Raw genomic sequence first — 20767 nt, forward strand, 5'->3', positions numbered from 1 at the left:
AATAAATCAGTGATATGAAAGAAAACATAAAATCCTTCCCAGTAAAATTTGCAGATGACACAAAAGATAATAAAATGGTAAATACCGGGGAGTTGTCAGTTCCACAGATTGCATGGCAGCCTGGGCTCACCTGAGTAAGATGTGTTTTAACACAGCTGAGCACAAAGCTGTCTATCTCATAACTAAAAGCACTGATTCCAAACAAAGACAACATAATAATCTAGGAAAAGGCATATGGATGATGGTGGATAACCAAATTAATATTAGCCTACAGTGCAACACTCTAGCTACAGCAGTGAAAAAGATCCTTTAATGTACAAGGAAGTAAACGTGGAGTAGCAATAGGAAAGGGTTCTATAAATCACTACCGATGTCGAGACAGTGAATCTTTCTGTTTCAAACAGCGTGTAACAACATGGTTCTAGTTTATATCTGTGATCCCCCAGCATTCCCACAGGAGCAACTAATGGACTATATTAGTATTCAAACTAGGAAGACTTAAAGAGCTACAAGAAGCATTCAAATTTTTGAAAACTTGACCTGCTAAGAACAAGAAACTCATGTCAAAAAGGAGGATAAATGATCACTAGTTTACTGTCTACAAATATTTAAATGGGAGGATGAGGGGAAATGAGGAGTATCACGAATATTAAAGGTGGACTTTTCAGCTTCTTAATGCTGATTTTCACATTTTTCTGCTACATAGTAATTGAGGAAATTCAAGCTGAAAATAAGGTAACAATATTTTAACTAATAGTAAGTACAGTTCTGAAGAGAGGTAGGATTTTCTTTCACCTGAGGTTCTTATAATCAGCATTTGCTTTCTAAAAAGAACCAGAAGTTGCAAGACTGTGTTAGTATCTTACATTGATCTTTTAAAGCAAAAGATGACAATGAGTGTGACCTCTGTCTTTCAAAAGCATACTTTAAACGTTCCAGGATAGCTTTATTACTGCAACTCATGTTACTTATGTGAGCTTTACAGCCGGTATTTAGCTAGCTCCTTATATTTGGAGTAGCTTTCAATATTTTCTAGGAGGTCAAATTTATGAAGAGGAGATGTGTAGAATCTTCTTCAAATACACCTTTTAAATTCACATTGAGAGAAGTAAAATCAAGCTGTGAAGTGAGGGAACTGATGCAATGGGAGATCCACTGTGCAAGAAGATGCAGCCTCTACTTACTGTTTTACTAGAGTAGAGCAAACTAAACAGTAGCTTCTTTAGTATATTCTCTCTTAGGTTAAACCCTAAACACGGGATACTGAAGGCACTGCTGGAAAAAATACTCTTGTACCTTCCAGCATTAGCCTGAATGATAGCCCTGTTGTCCTAAAGGCTTTTCCTGGGTGCAAAATAATTGTTTGAGACTAGCGTATCTTTTCCTCAGTTATATGGGATCAGATGACTCAGAATATACAAACAAAAAGTCTGAAAAGTTTTACATCTTTCTAAGGTAATTTATGTGCAGCACCACAACTACAAAACAAGAAGATGGAAAAAAATAATGACCTCTCAGCCATCAACAACTTCTCTATGCTGCTGAAGTGACTATACTGACCTGAATCATCAGGCACAGCTGCCAAGGGGCAAGTTGGGAGTTTTAAATGACTTTCACAAGGTGGTGACACTCTATTTGGAACCACTACCTCCTCTTCTACAGGTTTTTTAACACTTTGACCACATTAAGATGGTGATGGGCACTACAGACCACTTCAAGAAACCATCTTCCCATATTATTTATCTGGTTGAATTCCCTTACGAGAAAGCCCAAGAGAGCTATTTCGGCATTAAGAGGTTTATATTCTCATTTATATTGTCTAATAGGGTCATTAGATGTCTCATGTATACAAACCAATTCTGGTCTTGTTATATCCATTTTATAAATAAATTTAAATTTAAGACTTAGAGGCTGAATCAAATGGTTTAGCCTTGTGCCTCCTTTTCGTAGTTGTACAAATATTTATGAGTATGATTCAACATGGAATCTGAGAGGAGCTTACTCTGATCTGTCAGGTTTGGATGTTCAGAGCATTTACAGGCTCAGGATGACACTGTGTATATGACCAAGCTACACTTTCCAAGAAAAATTTCTCCACTTCTTAGACTGAAATCACTGAGCCTTCTGTTCCGTGCTCATTTCGCTAACTTGCCAAAAAAAGAAAAGAGCTAATAAGATCATAGTTGTAATTTTTTGATTTAAATGAGCTAGGTGTTTTCCTTACATATTTATTTCACACTCTTGATTTCAAAAGAAATAGCTTCCTGTAGAACTCTTCCCTATTCTCCTGAAGAAAGTCATGACCTTTAATTCTGCATAATATGGAGAGGAAGAAGCAAGGAAGAGACAATGCTTCCACCCTTGTTTAAGAGAGAGCACACAACAGCCATCAAACCAAGAATTTCCCCTCAAGACCCAGGCGATACCCTGAAGGGTCACCTTATGAAGTTACTTCCAGGCTGAAAACAATAAAAACTCTGAGATATCCTCTGCCTGTACACAATAAAGACTCCCTGTAGACAAGCAAAATCCCCCTTTACTTCACATGCCATTGTTCCTTGTAATTTAGCAACAAATAAAACCAGAGCACAGTCAGGGAGCTGTGCTCCTCTTCAACTGTCTCTGGAGATCATCTACCCATGCTTTGTTCACTGTTTGACACTCCATAAAGATGAACAAGAGTGCAAACCATAGGTGTTTGAGCAAGCAGAAAAAAGGATTTTCAACCCAGGCAAGAGGGAAAAACCTTGGTAGTTTGGTTATAGTGAAGTAGTTAGAACTGAACAGGAAATACTTCTTTTCGTTGTCAATTTTTTTTGACATCACAAAAGAGCCTGGACATGCCTTGCTACAACTATGGGTACTGAAAAGGAGAAATGAATGAAAAAAGAAAAGGAGAATTATTCAGGAGTTGATGGACACCTGTATTCCAGGTCAGTAACTGACAGGACTCTGGTTTTACCTCCATAGCTCAAGACATATCATCTACTTCAAAAAACACAATGGTAAAATCTTTTAAGAATGTTTGGTGTATTAGCCCCTACCACCAGTGAGCACAAAAAGTATTTGTAATTATTTAGAGCCTTTTGAAAAGCATGTTTACATGTATAGTGACCTAAAAAAACTGTAGACCTATGGCAACCGAGGTGAGGAACAATGGAGGGGGGTGGAATCTGCTCTTTTGCCAACAACTTTTGAAACTGTATATTCATCTCCATTCCAACTGAGGTATTTAGCAGCAGCTATGATGCTCAATTGTAAAAGGATCATAAAGGATCATAAAGGATCATAAAGACTCTAGAGAAATCTGTATTGGAATATTTATTATATTTCTAATTTTATATATATTAGGTAGAATAAAAATTAGTCCAGTTCCTCAGAAATTTGTGTTGCTAAAAGCCTTTGGTATTTTTTTTTTAATAGTATTATAACATATTTACTAATCTATACCTTTAGGAACTCTTGTAATCTTATTTCAGTGTTTATTAGCACTAAGTCTTGCCTAAAAATGTTATTTCCCCAAATGTTTTCTGAAAAGTATTTTTGGAATAGAAGATGATGGTATGATCCTTTCTAATTTTTGCAGAAAGGATCAGAATATCTCCATTTCAACTGCTAAGTAGCTTGACACAAAATACCTTTACCAGGTACATGCTTAAGCATAAATCCAGAAGCTCTCTGCATAATACTTTTTTTTAATTTTAAAAAGAGTTAGAGAAAAAACAGTCTAGCTCCAAAATTCATAAGTCTCTGTCTTGTCCTATTCTGTATGGCCAGTCCTTAAAATTCCTTTAGCTCTCAGAATAAGCAGTTTGCTGCTTTGTGTCCAGCCCAAAAATCATCCTGCAAGAAAAGGCAGAATCACACAGCCCTTTCTGTTGACACCCAGTGGCTTTTGTACATCCATTCTCCCTTTCCCAAACTAATCAGTGGAGAGACGGAGCCTGCATATGAGGTGCACATAAACATCTAGTACCAAATGTTCACGTCTTGTAGCATTACAGTAAAAGCTTTAAACATGTCATAAAAATAACTTGATTTTTTTGGTCTTGACTAGTGAGAAATCTTCAGTAACTTGTTGTTATACCTTTGGAAATAAATTACTGGGGGGAAAAATTCCAAAAGCATCCATTGCTAAGAAGGCAGAAAGAGGGCTTGAGTAACATGGAAGAAATATCAAGAGAAAATTTCACAAATCAAAAAGCAGTCTATATCTTCTGCAGCAAACTTTTTGGAAAGCAGCGAGCTTTCCAAACTAATTTTTAGAAGCAAAGTGAACTGGGCTAAAATACTTCATAATTCACATTTCAAGAATGACAAAACATATGTCAAAATCAACACTGTTTCATCACCAGTCTGATTTTTGGATTTTGCTTTACTTTTTTTTTTTTAATCCCAAAAGCTATTTAGCCAACATTTATTTGCAATTGTACACCTCCTTGTAAAAGAACATCCACTATTCCATTTTGTGGGCAGCACAGCTAGCTGTTTTTAATTATACTGACTATAATTCTACCTAACTAAAAAAAATAAAATTAAGATAATCAACTATGTTGCAGTGTTCAGAGTGAAGCCATCACTGTATTTAACACTTATGACAAATTGTGCCAAGTTTTCTTATTTCCACAAAGTTTCAAAATCTTGAAGTTGTTCTAAAAACTGATATAAATAGTGCACAACAAATCTGTTTCATATGTTTAAACAAATGAATACATTTTTATGCTTACTGAACTGAAGTTACAAGAGAAGTAAAACCACTGAAATGAAGTTCTATGATGAAATTTAAAATCATACTAGATGCAGATTGCTTCAGTTACCCTGAACGTTGCCACTATTTAGAGAAATAGAAAGGAAAAACCATCAAAAATTCAAAAAGTCCAGGAAGTATTTATAAGTCGATGTAAATCAGAAATAAATCATATCTCACACCAAAAGTAGCCATTCACAAAAAAAGCCAAGGAAGAGGTCAGATTTTCATTTTGGCTCACCAAGTTACACTGATGCTGTAATTATTTTGATAAATCTAGATTTCTCTTTTCCTCTCACTTCTGTAAACCAAAACGATAGTCTTCCTTTACAGCGAAGTAACAGCTTTTACTGATGTGGTTGTACCTATTACTAAAAGAAAAGATTCAGGAAACAAGCAGCAGGTTATAGAATAAAAAGGGGAGATGAGAGAATATGATTTAAAAATTTGAATGAGTATGACTGCTTTGCCAAAGAAATATTTTGTTGCAATGCAAAATACAACTGATTTTTAGAAGTTAAGGGGTTATTGAAAAATGAAATTTTATACAGAGAATGATAATGGTAACACTGGTATACAAAACAGGAATGTAGTTGGAGCATGAAAAGGAAACACTAAGTGACTGAATGCAGTTTCAAAATCCAGTAAGATAACAGAGAATTCATAATGCATTTGTAACATATTAATACAAAATAATCTACAATATACCTGTGAAATATATACTTTTCAATTCTATGTAGAAATAGGTTATTAAATCCTTATTACAGCAAAATAGAAATATCACTGCTTGCAAAACTAACAGAAGTCAAGCACTTTGCATTTGCCTGCCCACAGCAATAGCATTTTTGTCAGAAGCACCAGTAACGATCTTGAGTTACGCACAAAAGCGGGCTCTGTTATGGCAATGGACAAAGGCAAATGACTGCAAAGAAAGAGGACTCAACTTCAATTTAACTGTCCTGTAAGGTACATACTAATTAGCTGCAAAGCTATGAAATCCTAGCTAGCATGTTAAGTCTGCTACATGACAGTATAATTTGACTTCTTAAAGGATTATGCAAATTACAACTCATCATTCCATTACATGACTGAAAAAAAGTGACAGCTAATTTATACATAACACACCTTTCAAATCCCTAAGATGTGAAGCACCTGTGCAATACATTTTGCCTAGATTTTCTAGCATGTACACTCTTGTTTATTGCACTGTACAGAAGCATACCTAAGAGATTTAGTAAAGTCTTAGAGTTTTTATTTGCTTTTTAGCTTTTAAAGCACAATCCCAAAGAATTAAACAGCATAATTCTGTCCCTGCTGTAGAGGTTTTGCACACAAGTAGAAGTGTACGGTTTCAACACACGTGTAATTTCTGAATAGCAGGAGAGCACGAGCACTAAATGCACGAGCTAGAGGCAAGACTCACACAGATTTCAACATACTTCTGGTAGGTAGATTCACAGTAGATTCCGTCATATCGGTAGATTTTCCTACATTCTGATTGGTTGGGCAGAGGATGCTGGACAGTTATTCTGTAGAGGCATCAAAAACAGATAGACATGACTAGAGGATCTCTACAGGTAACTGTAATGCAGGAAAAATCAGTATGTTGAAATGAATTTTTTTAAAATTTGTTTTTAAATTAAACACCTTTCTGATCTCTTCAAATCAACTGCCTTTTGCACATAACACCCACAATTTCCAATTTTCAAAATTTGCACTGAGAGTAAACTAAACTTCAGTTCTCCACAAGAATAGTATTTTTTCCCCCATCAAATAAAAGTGGAAGAGGTATGGAATTTTATAAATCAAATTGATACTTCACATAGTTTGTATCTATACAATGGTGCTTATAAAATTGATTATTTATTGTTTACTATTCCAATCCATCCTCAGGCAGAACATCCATTTATGTCAGCTGGGAGTTTGTCCAGACAAAGACCAAATAACCCTCCAATTTAAAATGTCAACAGCAATTCTCACATTTGCACAGAATGAGGATGTTGTGGTATTATGAGGACTGTGATTGAAGGTGCTCAGCACCATCTGAATAATGCCATATGTTCTCAGATTGACTGAAAGAAAATGAAAGTGATTGGCAGCAATCAGGAGGTGCGCAGCATCTTGTAAAATCAGGCCCTAAAAGATTTGTCAATCATTCTATTATTCATCCCTCCTCAGCTCCCTGTTAGCAGAAAATATAATTTGGCTATAAAAATTCAATGTTGTTTTTAAAATATACTTGGGAATTGCACACAAAACAGTACCCACCAATTTTCTTTTTTTTTTTTTTTTTTTTTACCTCCCTCTTCTCTAGAATAAAAACACATTTTAGATGCTTTTGTGTCTTCCACAAATTAATACCTTTTCCCCTTGTAATAGAATGGTAGTTCACTGAAGTAAGGGTAAATTATTTGAGAAATTTTACACATTTTTCAAATGTAAAATTTTAGGCTGTGATTTTTTAATAATAAATATTCTTGTCAATTGAGAATTAATTTATGTTACCATTATTTTTCCAACATTAACATCTACATATCTCTAAACCAATCTTGTTTTTTTAAAATCAAGTATTTGTTTCAACAGTAATTTGAGACTGCAGGTTTGAGAAAAAAATAGTATCATTATAGCTTTATAAGAAAATGGAAAGTTATCTACTGTGGAAACTGAGGACCTTTCTCTATAAGACTGCACCTACACAGTGTGTCGAGTGTCCCATGGGAACCCCATACAAAAGGAGAAGACAGCTCTGTGATGAAGGCCAGACCAAACACCTCTAAATCCTGGGATATTCCTGCATTCACTAATTAAGATATTATCAGAGAGATTTATTCATTGTGATATCCTGGGCCTTTAAGTTAGATGTCTAAGCACCATACACAGTGTACTAGGAAAGTTAAGTATCTTAAAATGGGATTTGCAACACAAGTTGGGAACCATGCAAGCCAGTACAAGAGATGAGGGAGAGATTCTTCTATGTGGGGTGTGCCTGAGAGACATAAACCCTTCAGTTTGGGTCACCCAGGAATGTCTACATCAAAGTGAATTCAAGCCTCAAAATCTTTAGTGGACCATCACACTGACTGACCCATGCTCCAGCTTCAGTTTCCTCTGACCTTTTTTGTTGGTGGTTCTTTTGTTTGTTTGTTTTTTTTGTTTTATTGTTTTGGTTTGGTTTTGGGGTTTGGTTTTTGTGGGGTTTGTTTTGTTTGTGTTTTTTGGTTTTTGGTTTTTTTTGATTGGTTGGTTGATTGGTTGGGTTTTTTTGGTGGAACAAGACTAGAAGATATGCCTGTTTTTACATGGCTTCAGCAAAGACATGGGAGATCTAGGTCCTCAGGACGACTATGCCACTCAGATAGATGATATTCAAACATACACCTGCCACAGCTCCAGAGATTACCACAGAGATTACAACTATTCTAAAGTGAGGGGCATGTTAGCTCCTCCAGCTAAAAAAAGGCACTTTAAAGGAAAAAAAAAAAACACAACTAAAAAATCCGGATATATTGGATGAAATAAAGGGAGACAGTGAGAATATGTTGTATTAAGAGTTATTCAAAATTGCATAAGCAGTCCTTGCAAAAATAGAATCAGAATCCTTCCCACATGAGTGCCCTCATTACAGGCCTTCAGAATTATGCTCTTTCTTCCACTGGTTCTTTGGTCAAATAAACCTTGAATAGTGATACTGATTATTGCTATTACTTGAGTAGTTAAACAAGTGAAGTAGAATATGGCTCACTCCAGAAAAACTTTTTCTGAAGTAGCTGTGGTAATGACCAGTCTTCGCGAGCGAAGATCCGGGGAAGGTCTTTACACCTTCCAGCCTGCGCATTGGATTTTTTAGGTGAGACACAGTGTGCGCGGAACTGAGCCCACCCTTTAATCCTAAGGTTCATCTGCCGGGGCCAAGCGAGCTTGGACGGTGGCAGCGAGGTCCTTAGGACGTAGGTGGGTTGCCTTTAAGGGCTAACGAGCCCCACCTGCCCGGGAGTGGCCCTGACCGGGAATCGAACCCGGGTCTCCACGGTGATAGCGCCGCGCCTTTACCACTAGACCACCAGGGGCTCCAGTAGCTGTGGTATTCTTCTGGGAATAGAAGTGGAAGATGTGAGTTTGAACATCCTTATGATGAAATAGGTCATAAATAAATATTCACCTATTCACTGCATCAAGATAATGTAGAATACTTGTCAGCCAACTTTTGCTTTGGTTGGGTTCCTTCTGTTGTTTTTTTAGATGACAGAAAAACTGAAACACAGGAAGTTCCATCTGAACATCAGGAAACACTTTTTTACTGCAAGGATGACAGAGCACTGGCACAGGTTGGCCAGAGGGGTTGCAGAGTCTCTGCCCATGGAGATACTCAACACCTACCTGGACATGAACCTACACAACCAGTTCCAGGTAACTCTGTTTCTCCAGCCCAGAGGGGTTGGACAAGAGGTCCCTTCCAACCTCAACTATTCTGTGATTCAAGCCCAGATGAGCGTTTTGGACTGTCCACAATTCTACTTTAAATCTAGCCAGAATTAGATTGGAACTTTTGGAGGGTGGGGAGCATGAAGGGAAGAGGGGAGAGGGTGAGGGCAGGAAGGAAGGGGAAGGGAGGGGGCTGTTGTTGTGTTTGTTTTTAAAGCAATATTTAAGGCTCTATAAACAACATAACAGCTACTGTGGATCATAGTGTGAGGGAAAGAAGCCTTCCTTTGCACTGCGCAGAGCCAGATTCTACTTCAGGAGCCAAGAAATCTTATGAACTTTTTCCGACCCAGCCCTTACCCAATGCTCATAACAATTTTCTTTAAAGAATTATTTACTTTCATCCACTCACCCTCTGCTGCAACAGAAATAAAAATAATAATGACAATAATAATAATAATAATAAAAACTCCCAAAACACTGAGCTAAGCTAACATGATATCAATATAAATCTCTTAAAATCTCACTGACTTCATCAAGATTGCACGTCATCCAAACTAGCACAGAATGGGGCCTATTGTGCTTAACCTGAAAAAGCAAACACTCCTGAGACACTATGGAATACATTTCAAAGTGCACACTGGGTTTCTAACTACCATCTAGAGCAGTGCTTTAGAGAAAAAAAATCCTGAATTTTCTTGTAGGGTATTTTTCTCTTACTGTTAAGATTTATTTTAGCACAGCAAGTGTATTCCCATAAACGGACTTCTATGCTGAACAAAAAACATGTTTTGATTTTAGATATTTAGAAGCTGCCTAACACCATGATACCCATTTGCCCTCCGCCCTATGTAATTTAGCTGTCATTTAATAGATTTACATTTACAATTAATGATCAGCTATGAGGCTGTGGGTCAGAAATGGGTCAGAAATTAAGGCTTCCTCACAAAACTGCTTATTCAGCATTCCTTATTAAAATAAACTAACAAAAAAACCCTAACAACAAACTCAGAAAACATAAAAACAAGTAGCAAGAATTATTGGTTAGGATCCAAAAACAAGTTTACCAAAACAATCAGTCTTGGTGTGGGCCTTTTTAGACAACTTCACCAAATTAATTTAGCTAACTTTTTTTATCCATGTTATGTCAGCAGATATAGTCTGTCTCTCAGGTTCCACACACAATTGATTTAACTGAAGATAAAACTGCATATTGGCTATTTACCCTGGGTACTGTGCATTCTTGTTCTATTTTATGCTTTGAAATTGATTTCTTGTATTCTTCTCTGTATTAAAAATTAGAGCACTGAAGAGTATTTGAATCTGATCAATTTGCAGTGGTTAGTTCACCCCAATTTTAGTTGAGTTTTGACTGGTTTGAGACAGACACCTAATCTCATATAAGCTTTAAGACAGTAAAAGTTGCCTTTTCATAATAATAAGGCAAAAATGAGTGTTAGGTTATAGCTATCTAACTCTGTACTACATGTTATTTTCAAAAAAAAGGGAGAAACATATCAGACAAAATACCTACAAGTACTTCATGAAACATGATATTCCACTTAATACATGTATCCTCTATTCCTTGAGGTGTGTGCTGTCAGTAGATGATGCTGTGAGCACTTTCACACCTCACCTTGGTTTTTAAACATCGCATACTTTACTTAAAAAGTTCAAAAGTATCACCTCAAATGTGAAAGTATTACAAACTGCTGTGTTTGCACATTAGACAGCTCATCTTCCTTTCTTTATGTGTCACTAAACTCTGGATGGATTCATCATACAACTTGAGGTGGAACTTAAGTGCATTTACATACATGTGGAATGTGTAAGCTATGACTAATTTTAACTCACAGGGCAGAATTTAAATAATTAGTTACAAGAAGTCAAACTAAGGGAAAAAAGGAGGAAAGAGATGGTTAGAGGCAGAGTAGTAAATTGTTCCATTTTTGCAGGTAATCTAAATGCAAACTAGAAGCAACTTATCATGAGAATGGATTTTCCACCATCTGGTCAAATAACAGGGGATTTGTCTAGTGGCAAGCAAAGAATGGAATGATGTGAGAAAGATTAGCGGGCAAGTCCTACAGTTGGCTAAAATGTATTTTGTGCAAACAAGAACAGATGACGCCTTAACAATTACACCTGTCAAAAACTCCAGAAAGCAATCCATCTCTGAACAGCCCAGTTGAAAACAGGCTAGTTCATAACAAAATGAATTTTTTTAAACAATTGCCAGCCATAACAGCTTGATGCATGACAAGCTTAGGAAGTCGCGTTCCACGTACAACTGAAACCTTAACTAACTGGACCCTGCTTGTCTCTGATAAGTAAGATATTAAACTATAAAAAAAATAAAATAAGTGAAGCAATGCAAATAGCTAACAATCTTGGAAAGCAAGAAAATTCGGAGTTAAGCCTGGCATATAGGTACTCTATAAGTATGTGCTATATGAATTGGTACAAGAAGGGGTTTTTTAAAAATGCCCTTTTACGTGGGAGTCAAAAATACCAGATAGTACCTGGACTGGAATGCCTTGCACAGAATCCAGACAGTTCCTAGAATTACAGTTCTTTCTAAATATAGATGTGAAACATTAAAATTACTACCTTGTATTTATCCCGCCAGAAGGGAGAATTCTAATAATGTTTTCTGTAAAGATCTAATTTCTTTCTTCACAAAAGACATAATCTTAATGTGCAAGAATATTTTACATGAATTCCAAGGTGATTTTCTTTAAAATTAACTGTTTATACATGCGCCTAATGTTTCAACATCAAAACTCAGCATTTCCTAATACTTTCTTTTTTAAAAAGTCATACTTTCCCTGCAGAAGATCAAGATTATAGCTTATATCTATTTGGAGTGTAGGGTGAAATAAGATTGTCCCAGAATTAATTTTTTTTTGTACTATTTGGTCTCTGGCTTTCAAGCAGAACTTGTTACTTCATTAAGCGATGTAACAAAGGGATTTCATGAAAGAGTTTACAGAAAGTCAAACCCAATGTACTGCTGTCAACTGAGTCTAGCAAGGTAAGTCAGAGAAGAGCTTGAGGGGCCGCTTTCTTCTTTCTCTTAAAAGGGCATGGAGATGATTTTGAGTGCTTATTCATCTATTTTAAAATTTTCTCCTGTGAGAAAAACAGAGAATAGCATTTTGCCCCACTTTGTATTCACCTGAGTCAGAAGAACAGCTATGGAGCAAATGACAGTCAACATTATATGCATGTTGCTGGTCTAAGACAAAACTAAGTATCAGACTCCCTGTTGTCCTGGTATGGATGACAACTTACTGAATGCAACATGGACAACAGGGAAAACCACCAGGTGATCTCATTGCAGACTTCACAGATAGGAGTTAGCTGACGGTTCTTACTCAAGATGGCAATTGCTGGGTTCTTGAACTCCTTTGTGTGGACACTTGGTAGGCTGTAGTGAATGCTTTTTTACCCCTTGCCCCATTTTTCCTGCATAACTGTGTTAAGATCCAAATCTGGTGCTTACAGTTTAATCTGGTCATCTAATTTCCAAACACTGAAACAGTCTTCCCCATGAAATACTTGAAAATAAGCTAGAAATTGTGCAACACACATCTTTCTTTTCCTTAATGTTTTTCCTGTTTTCTAAGAATTCCCAAATAATTCTTGACAGAGATGAAGGTGCTACATATAACCCTGTGGTTCTTACACAACATTAATTTCTGCTTCTTTTCCACACCTCCACAGATCAACATAATTTTTCAAGCTTGTAGTTGCTGTTGGAAGGATTTTCTGTGTAGAAAACTCTTACATTCAACAATTCAACTCCTAATCAGTGAAAGTATCATGAATTACAGCTTCCTCTCTCAGAACTAAGAAATCTGTTCTTAAACAACTTATTCCCTCTGTTCTTACCCTGCAAACATCGCATGGTAATATTGCTTCCAGAGGATAAGAGGTTTTTGTTGAAAAATTAGGGATGAAGAGTGTGAGGGTCCAGATTTAGACAGCCTTAGGCCTCAGAAACATTTAGTCCCTGGGAAACAAATTATTTAGGTCTCAACGAAGCTATATAAGTTGTTCAAAGTTTCTAATTACTGTGATTTAGTTTTCTTTTACAAACATTACATAATTCCATTAGTGTTTTCTATTTTGTGAGTATAGAATCTTCAGAATTGTACTATAAGGAAAGAAAAATAAACTTCCACCTCATAGCCAAAACTTAGGTGATATCAGCCATGGAAGTAGAAACCCAGATGTACTTAAATTTTCCAAATTAAAACTTCCTGTGTCTTCTTTACTTTGATCTCTGTCCAGTTTCCCCCCTATATTACTTCAGCTTTCTATGTGTCCCCCTATACTCTTTTCTTACTTTCTTATTTCTTCAATTTTTGTGCATAGACATTCAAAATGAGGCCCTATCACCTTTTTTTCAAGCTACACATATGAGTTACTTTAATGGGGCAGTTATATACCTTCTTTTTTTTTAAATTGAGTATTTTAAAATTAAAACGTAGGATATAGTATGAGATTCCTTCCTACCATGTGACAGAAGACTGATTAAACGATTATAAGCCAGAGAGGAACGTAGACAATTATTCTGTAGATTTGATCAATACTGAGAGACAAAGGGAGGACAATCTACTTGGGCCTACTGTCTACACTTTTGGTATCTCTGACACCCCTTGAGGAAAGCAAAGAACTCCAATAGTCAGGTCATAACTGGAATCACCCTCATCTCTATCCCTAGTCTGTACATCAGCCAGGAGAAAAAAACCCTCAGTGTGTTTCCTACCGCATCAGATTTCAAAGATGATGCAGAAGTGTCACAACATCCTCCAAAAACACAATCAAGTCAAGATTTGAGGAACATCAGTGCAGGCAGAAAGAACAGGCTTTATGAGTTAATGACCATTGGAAGAAGGGCTGAGAAACTCAGGTCAACTACAAGGATGCCATGAGGTTACAGAAAGGCCAAAGTTCATCTAGAGTTTAACCTGGCTACTGCTGTAAAAGACAATAAAAAATGCTTCTACAAATATGTTAGCAACAAAAGGAAGGCTAAGGAGTATCTCCATCCTTCATTGGACATGGATGGAAACATAGCGATAAAAAATGAGGGAAAAGGCTGAGATACTTCATGACTTCTTTGCCTCAGTCTTTATTAGTAAGACCGACTGTTCTAAGGCTACCCAGCTCCTTGAGCTGGAAGACAGGGACCAGGAGCAGAATGAAGGCCCCATAATCCAAGGGGAAATGGTCAGTGACCTACTACATTGCTCAGGCACACATACAAGTCTATAGACACAGATGGGATCCACCCAGTGGTACCAAGGGATCTGGTGGAAGTTGTTCACTGAACCACTTTCCATCATTTACCAGAAGTCCTGGCTAAACAGGGAGGTCCCAAATGACTGGAGGTTGATAAATGTCTACAGGAAGAGCAGGAGGGAGGATCCAGAGAACTACAGGCCTGTCAGCCTGACCTCAGTGCCAGGGAAGCTCACGGAGCAAATCCCTTTGACTGCCATCACGTGGTGTGTACAGGGCAACCAGGGAGTTGGCCTCAACCAGTACAGGTTTAGGAAAGGTAGGTCCTGTTTGACTGAACTAACCTCCTTCTAAGACACGGTGACCCACTTAGTGGATGGGGCTGTGGATGTTGTCAACTCAGACTTCAGTAAAACCTTTGACATCATTTCCTACAACATTCCCTTAGAGAAACCGGCAGCTCATAGCTCAGATGGTTGAACTCTCCACAGGGTGAAAAACTGGCTGAAAGGCCAGACCCAGAGATTGGTGGTGAATGGAGTTAAATCTAGCTGGGCCTAGGGGTGTTGTTCCCCAGGGTCAGTATTGCGGCCAGTCCTGTTTAATATTTTTATTGACAACCTGGAGGGGAGGGCTGAGTGCACCCTCAGTCAGTTTGCAGATGACATCAAGTTGGGCAGGACTATCATTCTGCTGGAGGGAAAGAAGACTCTACAGAGTGATCTGAACAGGCTGGATAGATGGGCCAAGGCCAGTTGTACAAGGTTCAATATGGCAAAGTGCTTCGTCCTGCACTTTGGTCACAAGAAACCATGCAGCACTACGGGCCTGGGGAAAAGCAGCTGGAGAGCAGCTCTGCAGAAAAGGACCTCTGGGTGCTGACCAACAGCCAGCTGACCATGAGCCGGCAGTGTGCCCAGCTGGCCAAGAAAGCCAATATGTCCTGACTTGTACAGTGTGGCCAATAGGAGCAAGGAAGTGTTCATCCTGCCTGTTCATCGTCAGCACTGATGAGGCTGCACCTTGAATCCTGTGTTCAGTTTTGGGCCTCTCAGTACAAGAAAAACATTGAGGTGCTTGAGCACAAGTCTTATGAGGAGCACCTGAGAAAGCTATGGGTGTTTAACCTGGAGAAAAGGAGGGTTGGGGTGACATTATCGCTCTCTACAATTACCTGAAAGGAGGTTGTAATGAGGTGGAGTTGGTCTCTTCTCCCAGGTAACAAGCAACAGGACAAGACAAAACAGCCACAAGTTGGACCAGGGGAGGTTTGGATTAGATATTAGGGAAAAAAATTCACCAAAAGGGTAGTCCAAGTACTGGACAGGTTGCACAGGGAAGTGGTGGAGTCACCATCCCTGGTGCTATTTAAAAGATGTGTAAATATGGCACTTAATGACATGGGTTAGTGGTGAACTTGGCAGTGCTAGGTTAGCAGTTGTACTCAATGATATTAAAGGTTTTTTCCAACCTGAACAAGTCCATGGGGAAATTTCCTATAGTAAAAATGATAGTAATCTCATGTAGCTAGAAGGACTTAAAGTCTTTTCCAGGGCACTGGACTATTATATAAACTAACACATACATCCAGTCTGTCTTTGTTTTCCTTTTTTTTTTTTTTCCCCAATGCACTGATATTATAAAGCAGCACAGACTGCAGCAATTATCCATATTGATTATGCTACTTGGTCTGATGTTTTTCTGCATTTTATAAGCACATAAAGTATGAACAGTTTTGAAAAAATACCTGCCCTGAGGTTGAGATTTTTTCAGAAGTCTATTCAGTTAGTATTTGGCTCACATCTACCTTAACATATGTAGTGCCTTTTTTTTTTTTTTTTTAAACTTTTCTGAAATTTAGTATTCTTTACATTGCAATCATCAGGGACCATTGTCTAGGGAGAAGATACACAAAACATTCAGGTACTTAATTCTTACATACAAACCTAACTTCATACCAATTAAAAAGGAAGTTTAGCACCTGCCTACAAGTTAAGCAGTTGAATAGTTTTATAAGTCCTGGGTTCTCTACAACTAAAACACCTAAAGTTGAGAAAGACTATGAGCTGAAGCCCAAGGTCACAGAGCAGGTCAGTATCAGACAGAAATGAAGTGAGGTCCTGAATTCCCAACCCCTGGTCCTTCCCAAACTGAAATGGTGAATGTCTTAAATACTTCAACAAATGTCAAATCCTTTCCAAATCTTTCTACATTTTTGAAGTAAACGAAGCAGAGTGCAATGAAATTCAATAATTAATTATACAGTGTAGGGAGGGAGGTCGAGTACATTTTTGTTTGTTTAAATTGTCAACTTTTAATTTTACTTTATAGCCACTGGCATCTTGCCATTATAAGCACAGTAAATAGGAGCATTTAGTGTATATCACTGTTAGTATTTTCTGTCATACATTTCTCATCTTTTTTCTCTTGATACTTACCTAACCTCTTCAGCCTCTTCATGTTAAACACCAGTAATTTTGTTGCTTCAGATTGACTCTGTTCTTGCTATATCTTTCTCTCCGTGATCAGAACTGAACACATTATTCAAGTGGTGTCACACCATTGATCTATACACCACAACATATTTGTTATAAAGCTCACACTATAGTATCATTAGATGCATTTTCAATACAGATGCTTTTTCTACCCTATCCCTCAACACTGCTTAACATTTTGTTTGCTTTCATGTTTAGTGTTGCACACTAAAGCAGATTTTCACCAAGCTGTCCACAGTGACATCCAGGCATATTTCCTCTAGGTACAGTTAATTTAAAACCCAGCAATATGTATGAGTAGCTCAAATTGTTTTTTTCCAATGTGCACTACTTTTCATCTGTCAGCAATGAATCATTTGTCATTATGCTGCCTATTAGCTCAGTGAGGTGCCAAAGAAGTTTCTTGCAATCTCTACAAACCTAAGCACAAATGGGCTTCTTCCATATCTTATTCTCCTTTCAAAATACTCATAACTGCATTAAATTTTCCTTAAAAAAATGTTAATGGGGGACATTTTTGGAAACTGGTAACAGTCAGAAATCACATCATTTTTTCACCATCCTAATATTTTATAACAAATTTCTAATAAGGTAAAAAGGAGCTGCTTTTAAGCATAGGAGTCCTTCTTGTTTCCTCTATACACTTAAGTTTTAAGCACTTCTTTTGCTTTCAAGTACACTGTGGATGTTTTATTGTAAAATTATGCTTAGTTAGTTTTACTCATATTGTTACTGGTAAGTAGTAGTGTTTTTTTAAATATTTCAATCCTCATTTTGCCATGGTTTTGACAGAATCAAATCAGTAGCAAAAACATTTCCATAGAGCTAAACACAATCTTCAGTCCATAACCTAAGTGGCCTGAATAGGGCTATAGATTTCATTCCCTGACATGTGAATGAAGGGGGAAAAAAACAAACTGCTGATGCTGTAGACCTCCTTCCACAAGTTTAAAGTTCATGTTCTCAGTGCCCCAGTATATACAGTGTTTTTGCTGGATTCATGTAGTTAATACTCATCCATTTCTGCTGACAGGATCTCCTAGGACAGCATGATACGTAAAGCTCTTATGCACAGCTCTACAGAACACAGGGCAAACATTTTTCCTGCTGTATGTCAGTACTAAAGTTTTTCAAACCCCTCAGAAGAGGAGATAGTCCAGTTTAGCAAGTTTCTTTCTCAAAAGTTTTTTTTCCCTTTAAAAGAAATAATTTAATAATTTGCCTCCAAACTCTTTCCATGAGCTTCATGCTGTCATCCTGATGTTTCTGTTCCAAGATCAAAAAGTAAACAAGTAAAACTCGTAAGTAATAACTTGACATGTGTATTCTATTCATTATAACAATTAAATTTACAGAGATAGGGAAAATGCTCCTGAGAATAAGCTTCCTGAAGTTTGACTTGGGCTGGAGCCAAAAAATTTCAGGTTTAGTACTCAGGAGTATTATTTAGAAGATAAATTGCTAGATATCATATTTTGGGAAAGGTACAATTAGCATCAAGTCTTGTTGCACAGCAATTCATTGGAGGGAACATACCCTGTATTACTTGATCATATTCACAATAATAATTAAAATACAAAACAAATCTCTGGGAATTTATCTTTGATAAAATGTTTTGAAAATGCTGTTTGGGAATATTCCATGTAAAGAAAAGTGAGAAATACTCTCCACTTTATTTCTAGGTTAAAATACTATTGTGCAGCTTCAAAAAGATTTTGAGCACTTTACAGTCTTTTAAGTCTCTCACCATTAAAACAGATTATTCCTATGAATGGGAGAGCCCTATTATTGATCTTGAACTTCTGAGTGACAAGAACAGTTCTTGAATCACTGTGTGGCAGTTTCTCACAAAGTACACTCTCGCAGAAAGCGTTATATTCAACTAAAACTGTTTTTACAAAGAAACTAAAGCAGCAGCAAGGAGATATGAACTACTCATTTTCCCTTTGCCTACTTGGAGCCTAAGTTTTTGCAGATGCTTATACCTATAACACTGCATGTACACAAACATGCCTGCACACCATTCACAAACACACATCTGAATAGGAATTGACTCATAAGTAACAAAATTCTTCCTCTTCTCTTGCAAGTGCAATTTTCATCATGGGTATGTAAATATTATTTGTATGCAACACTGTAGGGAACTGCATCACCTTGTGTTTGTTTGCAAATAAATGAAGAGGGGTATTACTCCTTGAAACTACACTATTGCATATGCACCTATTCTTCAATATTGAGTTGAGCTGTATGTATTCCACTATGTTATTTTATCCACGTTTCCAGTAAAATATGTTTTAAATTATTTTTAAAAAACCAAAAAACAGATCAGCCTAAAAATAATAAAAATAAGCCTGAAGTTGTACAGGAAACCATAGATGTCATATAGCAGTCAAAAAGGATGATGTTGATGTTAAAAAAATGGTCTTAGGAACCAGTACTCAAACATACAAAATCCTCCTTGCCTATTGCTGACTTGGACCTATTTTGAAAGGCATCTTAGTTCTGAGACACACCTCTTCATGAACAACGAGTGAAAACATAAGGCAATCCAAATGTATTAATGGAGAGAAAACAGCTGGTGGCACTGAAAGCCTCAGAGAAAAAGGCAGTAGAAGGGGTGTTTTATGTTTTTAAAAAGAATTTCAACTTGCTTAGAAGGGGACAAGTAAAAACGATTCTCAGCAGCACCACCTGGTTATTTTATTTTGATACCCACTCATCTGATTTTTATTTAAACACATTTTAAGAGAATTCTTAAAGCAGTTTGGGTTTTGTCTGTTTTGTTGGTTGTTTTTTGTTTGGGGTTTGAGGTTTTATTAATACTGCCAATGGACAGCGATACTGCATCAGTAAGCATGTCTTAAGTCCCTGCACTAAAATGATATGATTATGTTTTGGAAATGCAGCAAGTTTTACACACCTTAAGTTCTCCAAATAAAGGTGATAGCAATGGTAAAACTTTAACACTACAGAGGTCACTGGAAAATGTTCTAAACAAATATCACTTAACAAACAGACATTCTAACAGTAACATATTACTTAGTCTGACACCAGTGATTCACAACCACTCTTATGCTTCTTTCTATTATACAGATACCATTATTATACATGTCTCCCCCCCACACATTCTGATGATATAAGAAATCTAGGCTGGTAACAGGTGGAATGAATACATGAAGGAGCAATAAAAAAATTAGATTATTTATATAGCTAAGTATTTTTAATACATATATAGAGAGTGATATTCTCTTTTACTAAGTCCATTGTAAACTGTTTCATAAATAAGAGAAATCCAGACAGTACACTTATCATTACAGGGTTTAGCATTGCTTCGTAAACTGTATTATGCTGAAAGCTGTTTTTTTACTTCAATTATGACAGCAAAATTGCTACAGTCACATTTCTGTTTCAGGGAAAAGAATGGTAGAGGAATGCTCCATTAAGAGACATTAATTTCATAACAGAAATCCATAGATATCCTATTTCCTACCACAAAATTTTGGGAAAATTAATTCTTATCCAGCAGTTTATACAGCTTCTGGATTTCAAAGCCCGTAAAGGCTATTAAAGTAATCTAGCTAATAGCACAATAGACTTCTTGGTGCAAGCATAAATGCCCATTCTATCTTCAATTTCTTCTTTGCTCTCAGTAATCCTCCAGTAAATCACACTCAAAAATAAATAAATAAATCTTCAAAATGCTGATATTTCCTGAATCACTATGAGTAAGCAATCAGGAACAAAGAATATGTTTTTCTTTTTGTTTGGATTTTTTTTTTTTTTTAGGCAAAGGATTGGTTTTTGCCTAGTTTTGCAACACCCTTAAAACATCTAAGTTTGAGAAACAGTACCT

At 36.8% G+C, this 20767-nt stretch overlaps 1 protein-coding gene across 4 annotated transcripts in view; it reads right to left on the reverse strand.

The window, feature by feature from the left end:
* NPAS3 (neuronal PAS domain protein 3) overlaps positions 1–20767 on the reverse strand; it is a 609449-nt gene that overhangs the window by 515509 nt on the left and 73173 nt on the right. For 2 of the 4 annotated variants that reach the window (XM_050335759.1, XM_050335761.1), the window contains exon 2: positions 6187–6276. The exons of the other annotated variants lie outside the window; for them this stretch is intronic. In XM_050335759.1, coding sequence (XP_050191716.1) covers positions 6187–6276 — 90 coding nt within the window. The remainder of the gene's footprint in view (positions 1–6186; positions 6277–20767) is intronic. 4 annotated transcript variants of the gene reach the window in all.

This window comes from Myiozetetes cayanensis, unplaced genomic scaffold, assembly GCF_022539395.1.
Source record: "Myiozetetes cayanensis isolate MyiCay16 unplaced genomic scaffold, myiCay2020 scf6-25, whole genome shotgun sequence".
NCBI lineage: Eukaryota > Metazoa > Chordata > Aves > Passeriformes > Tyrannidae > Myiozetetes > Myiozetetes cayanensis.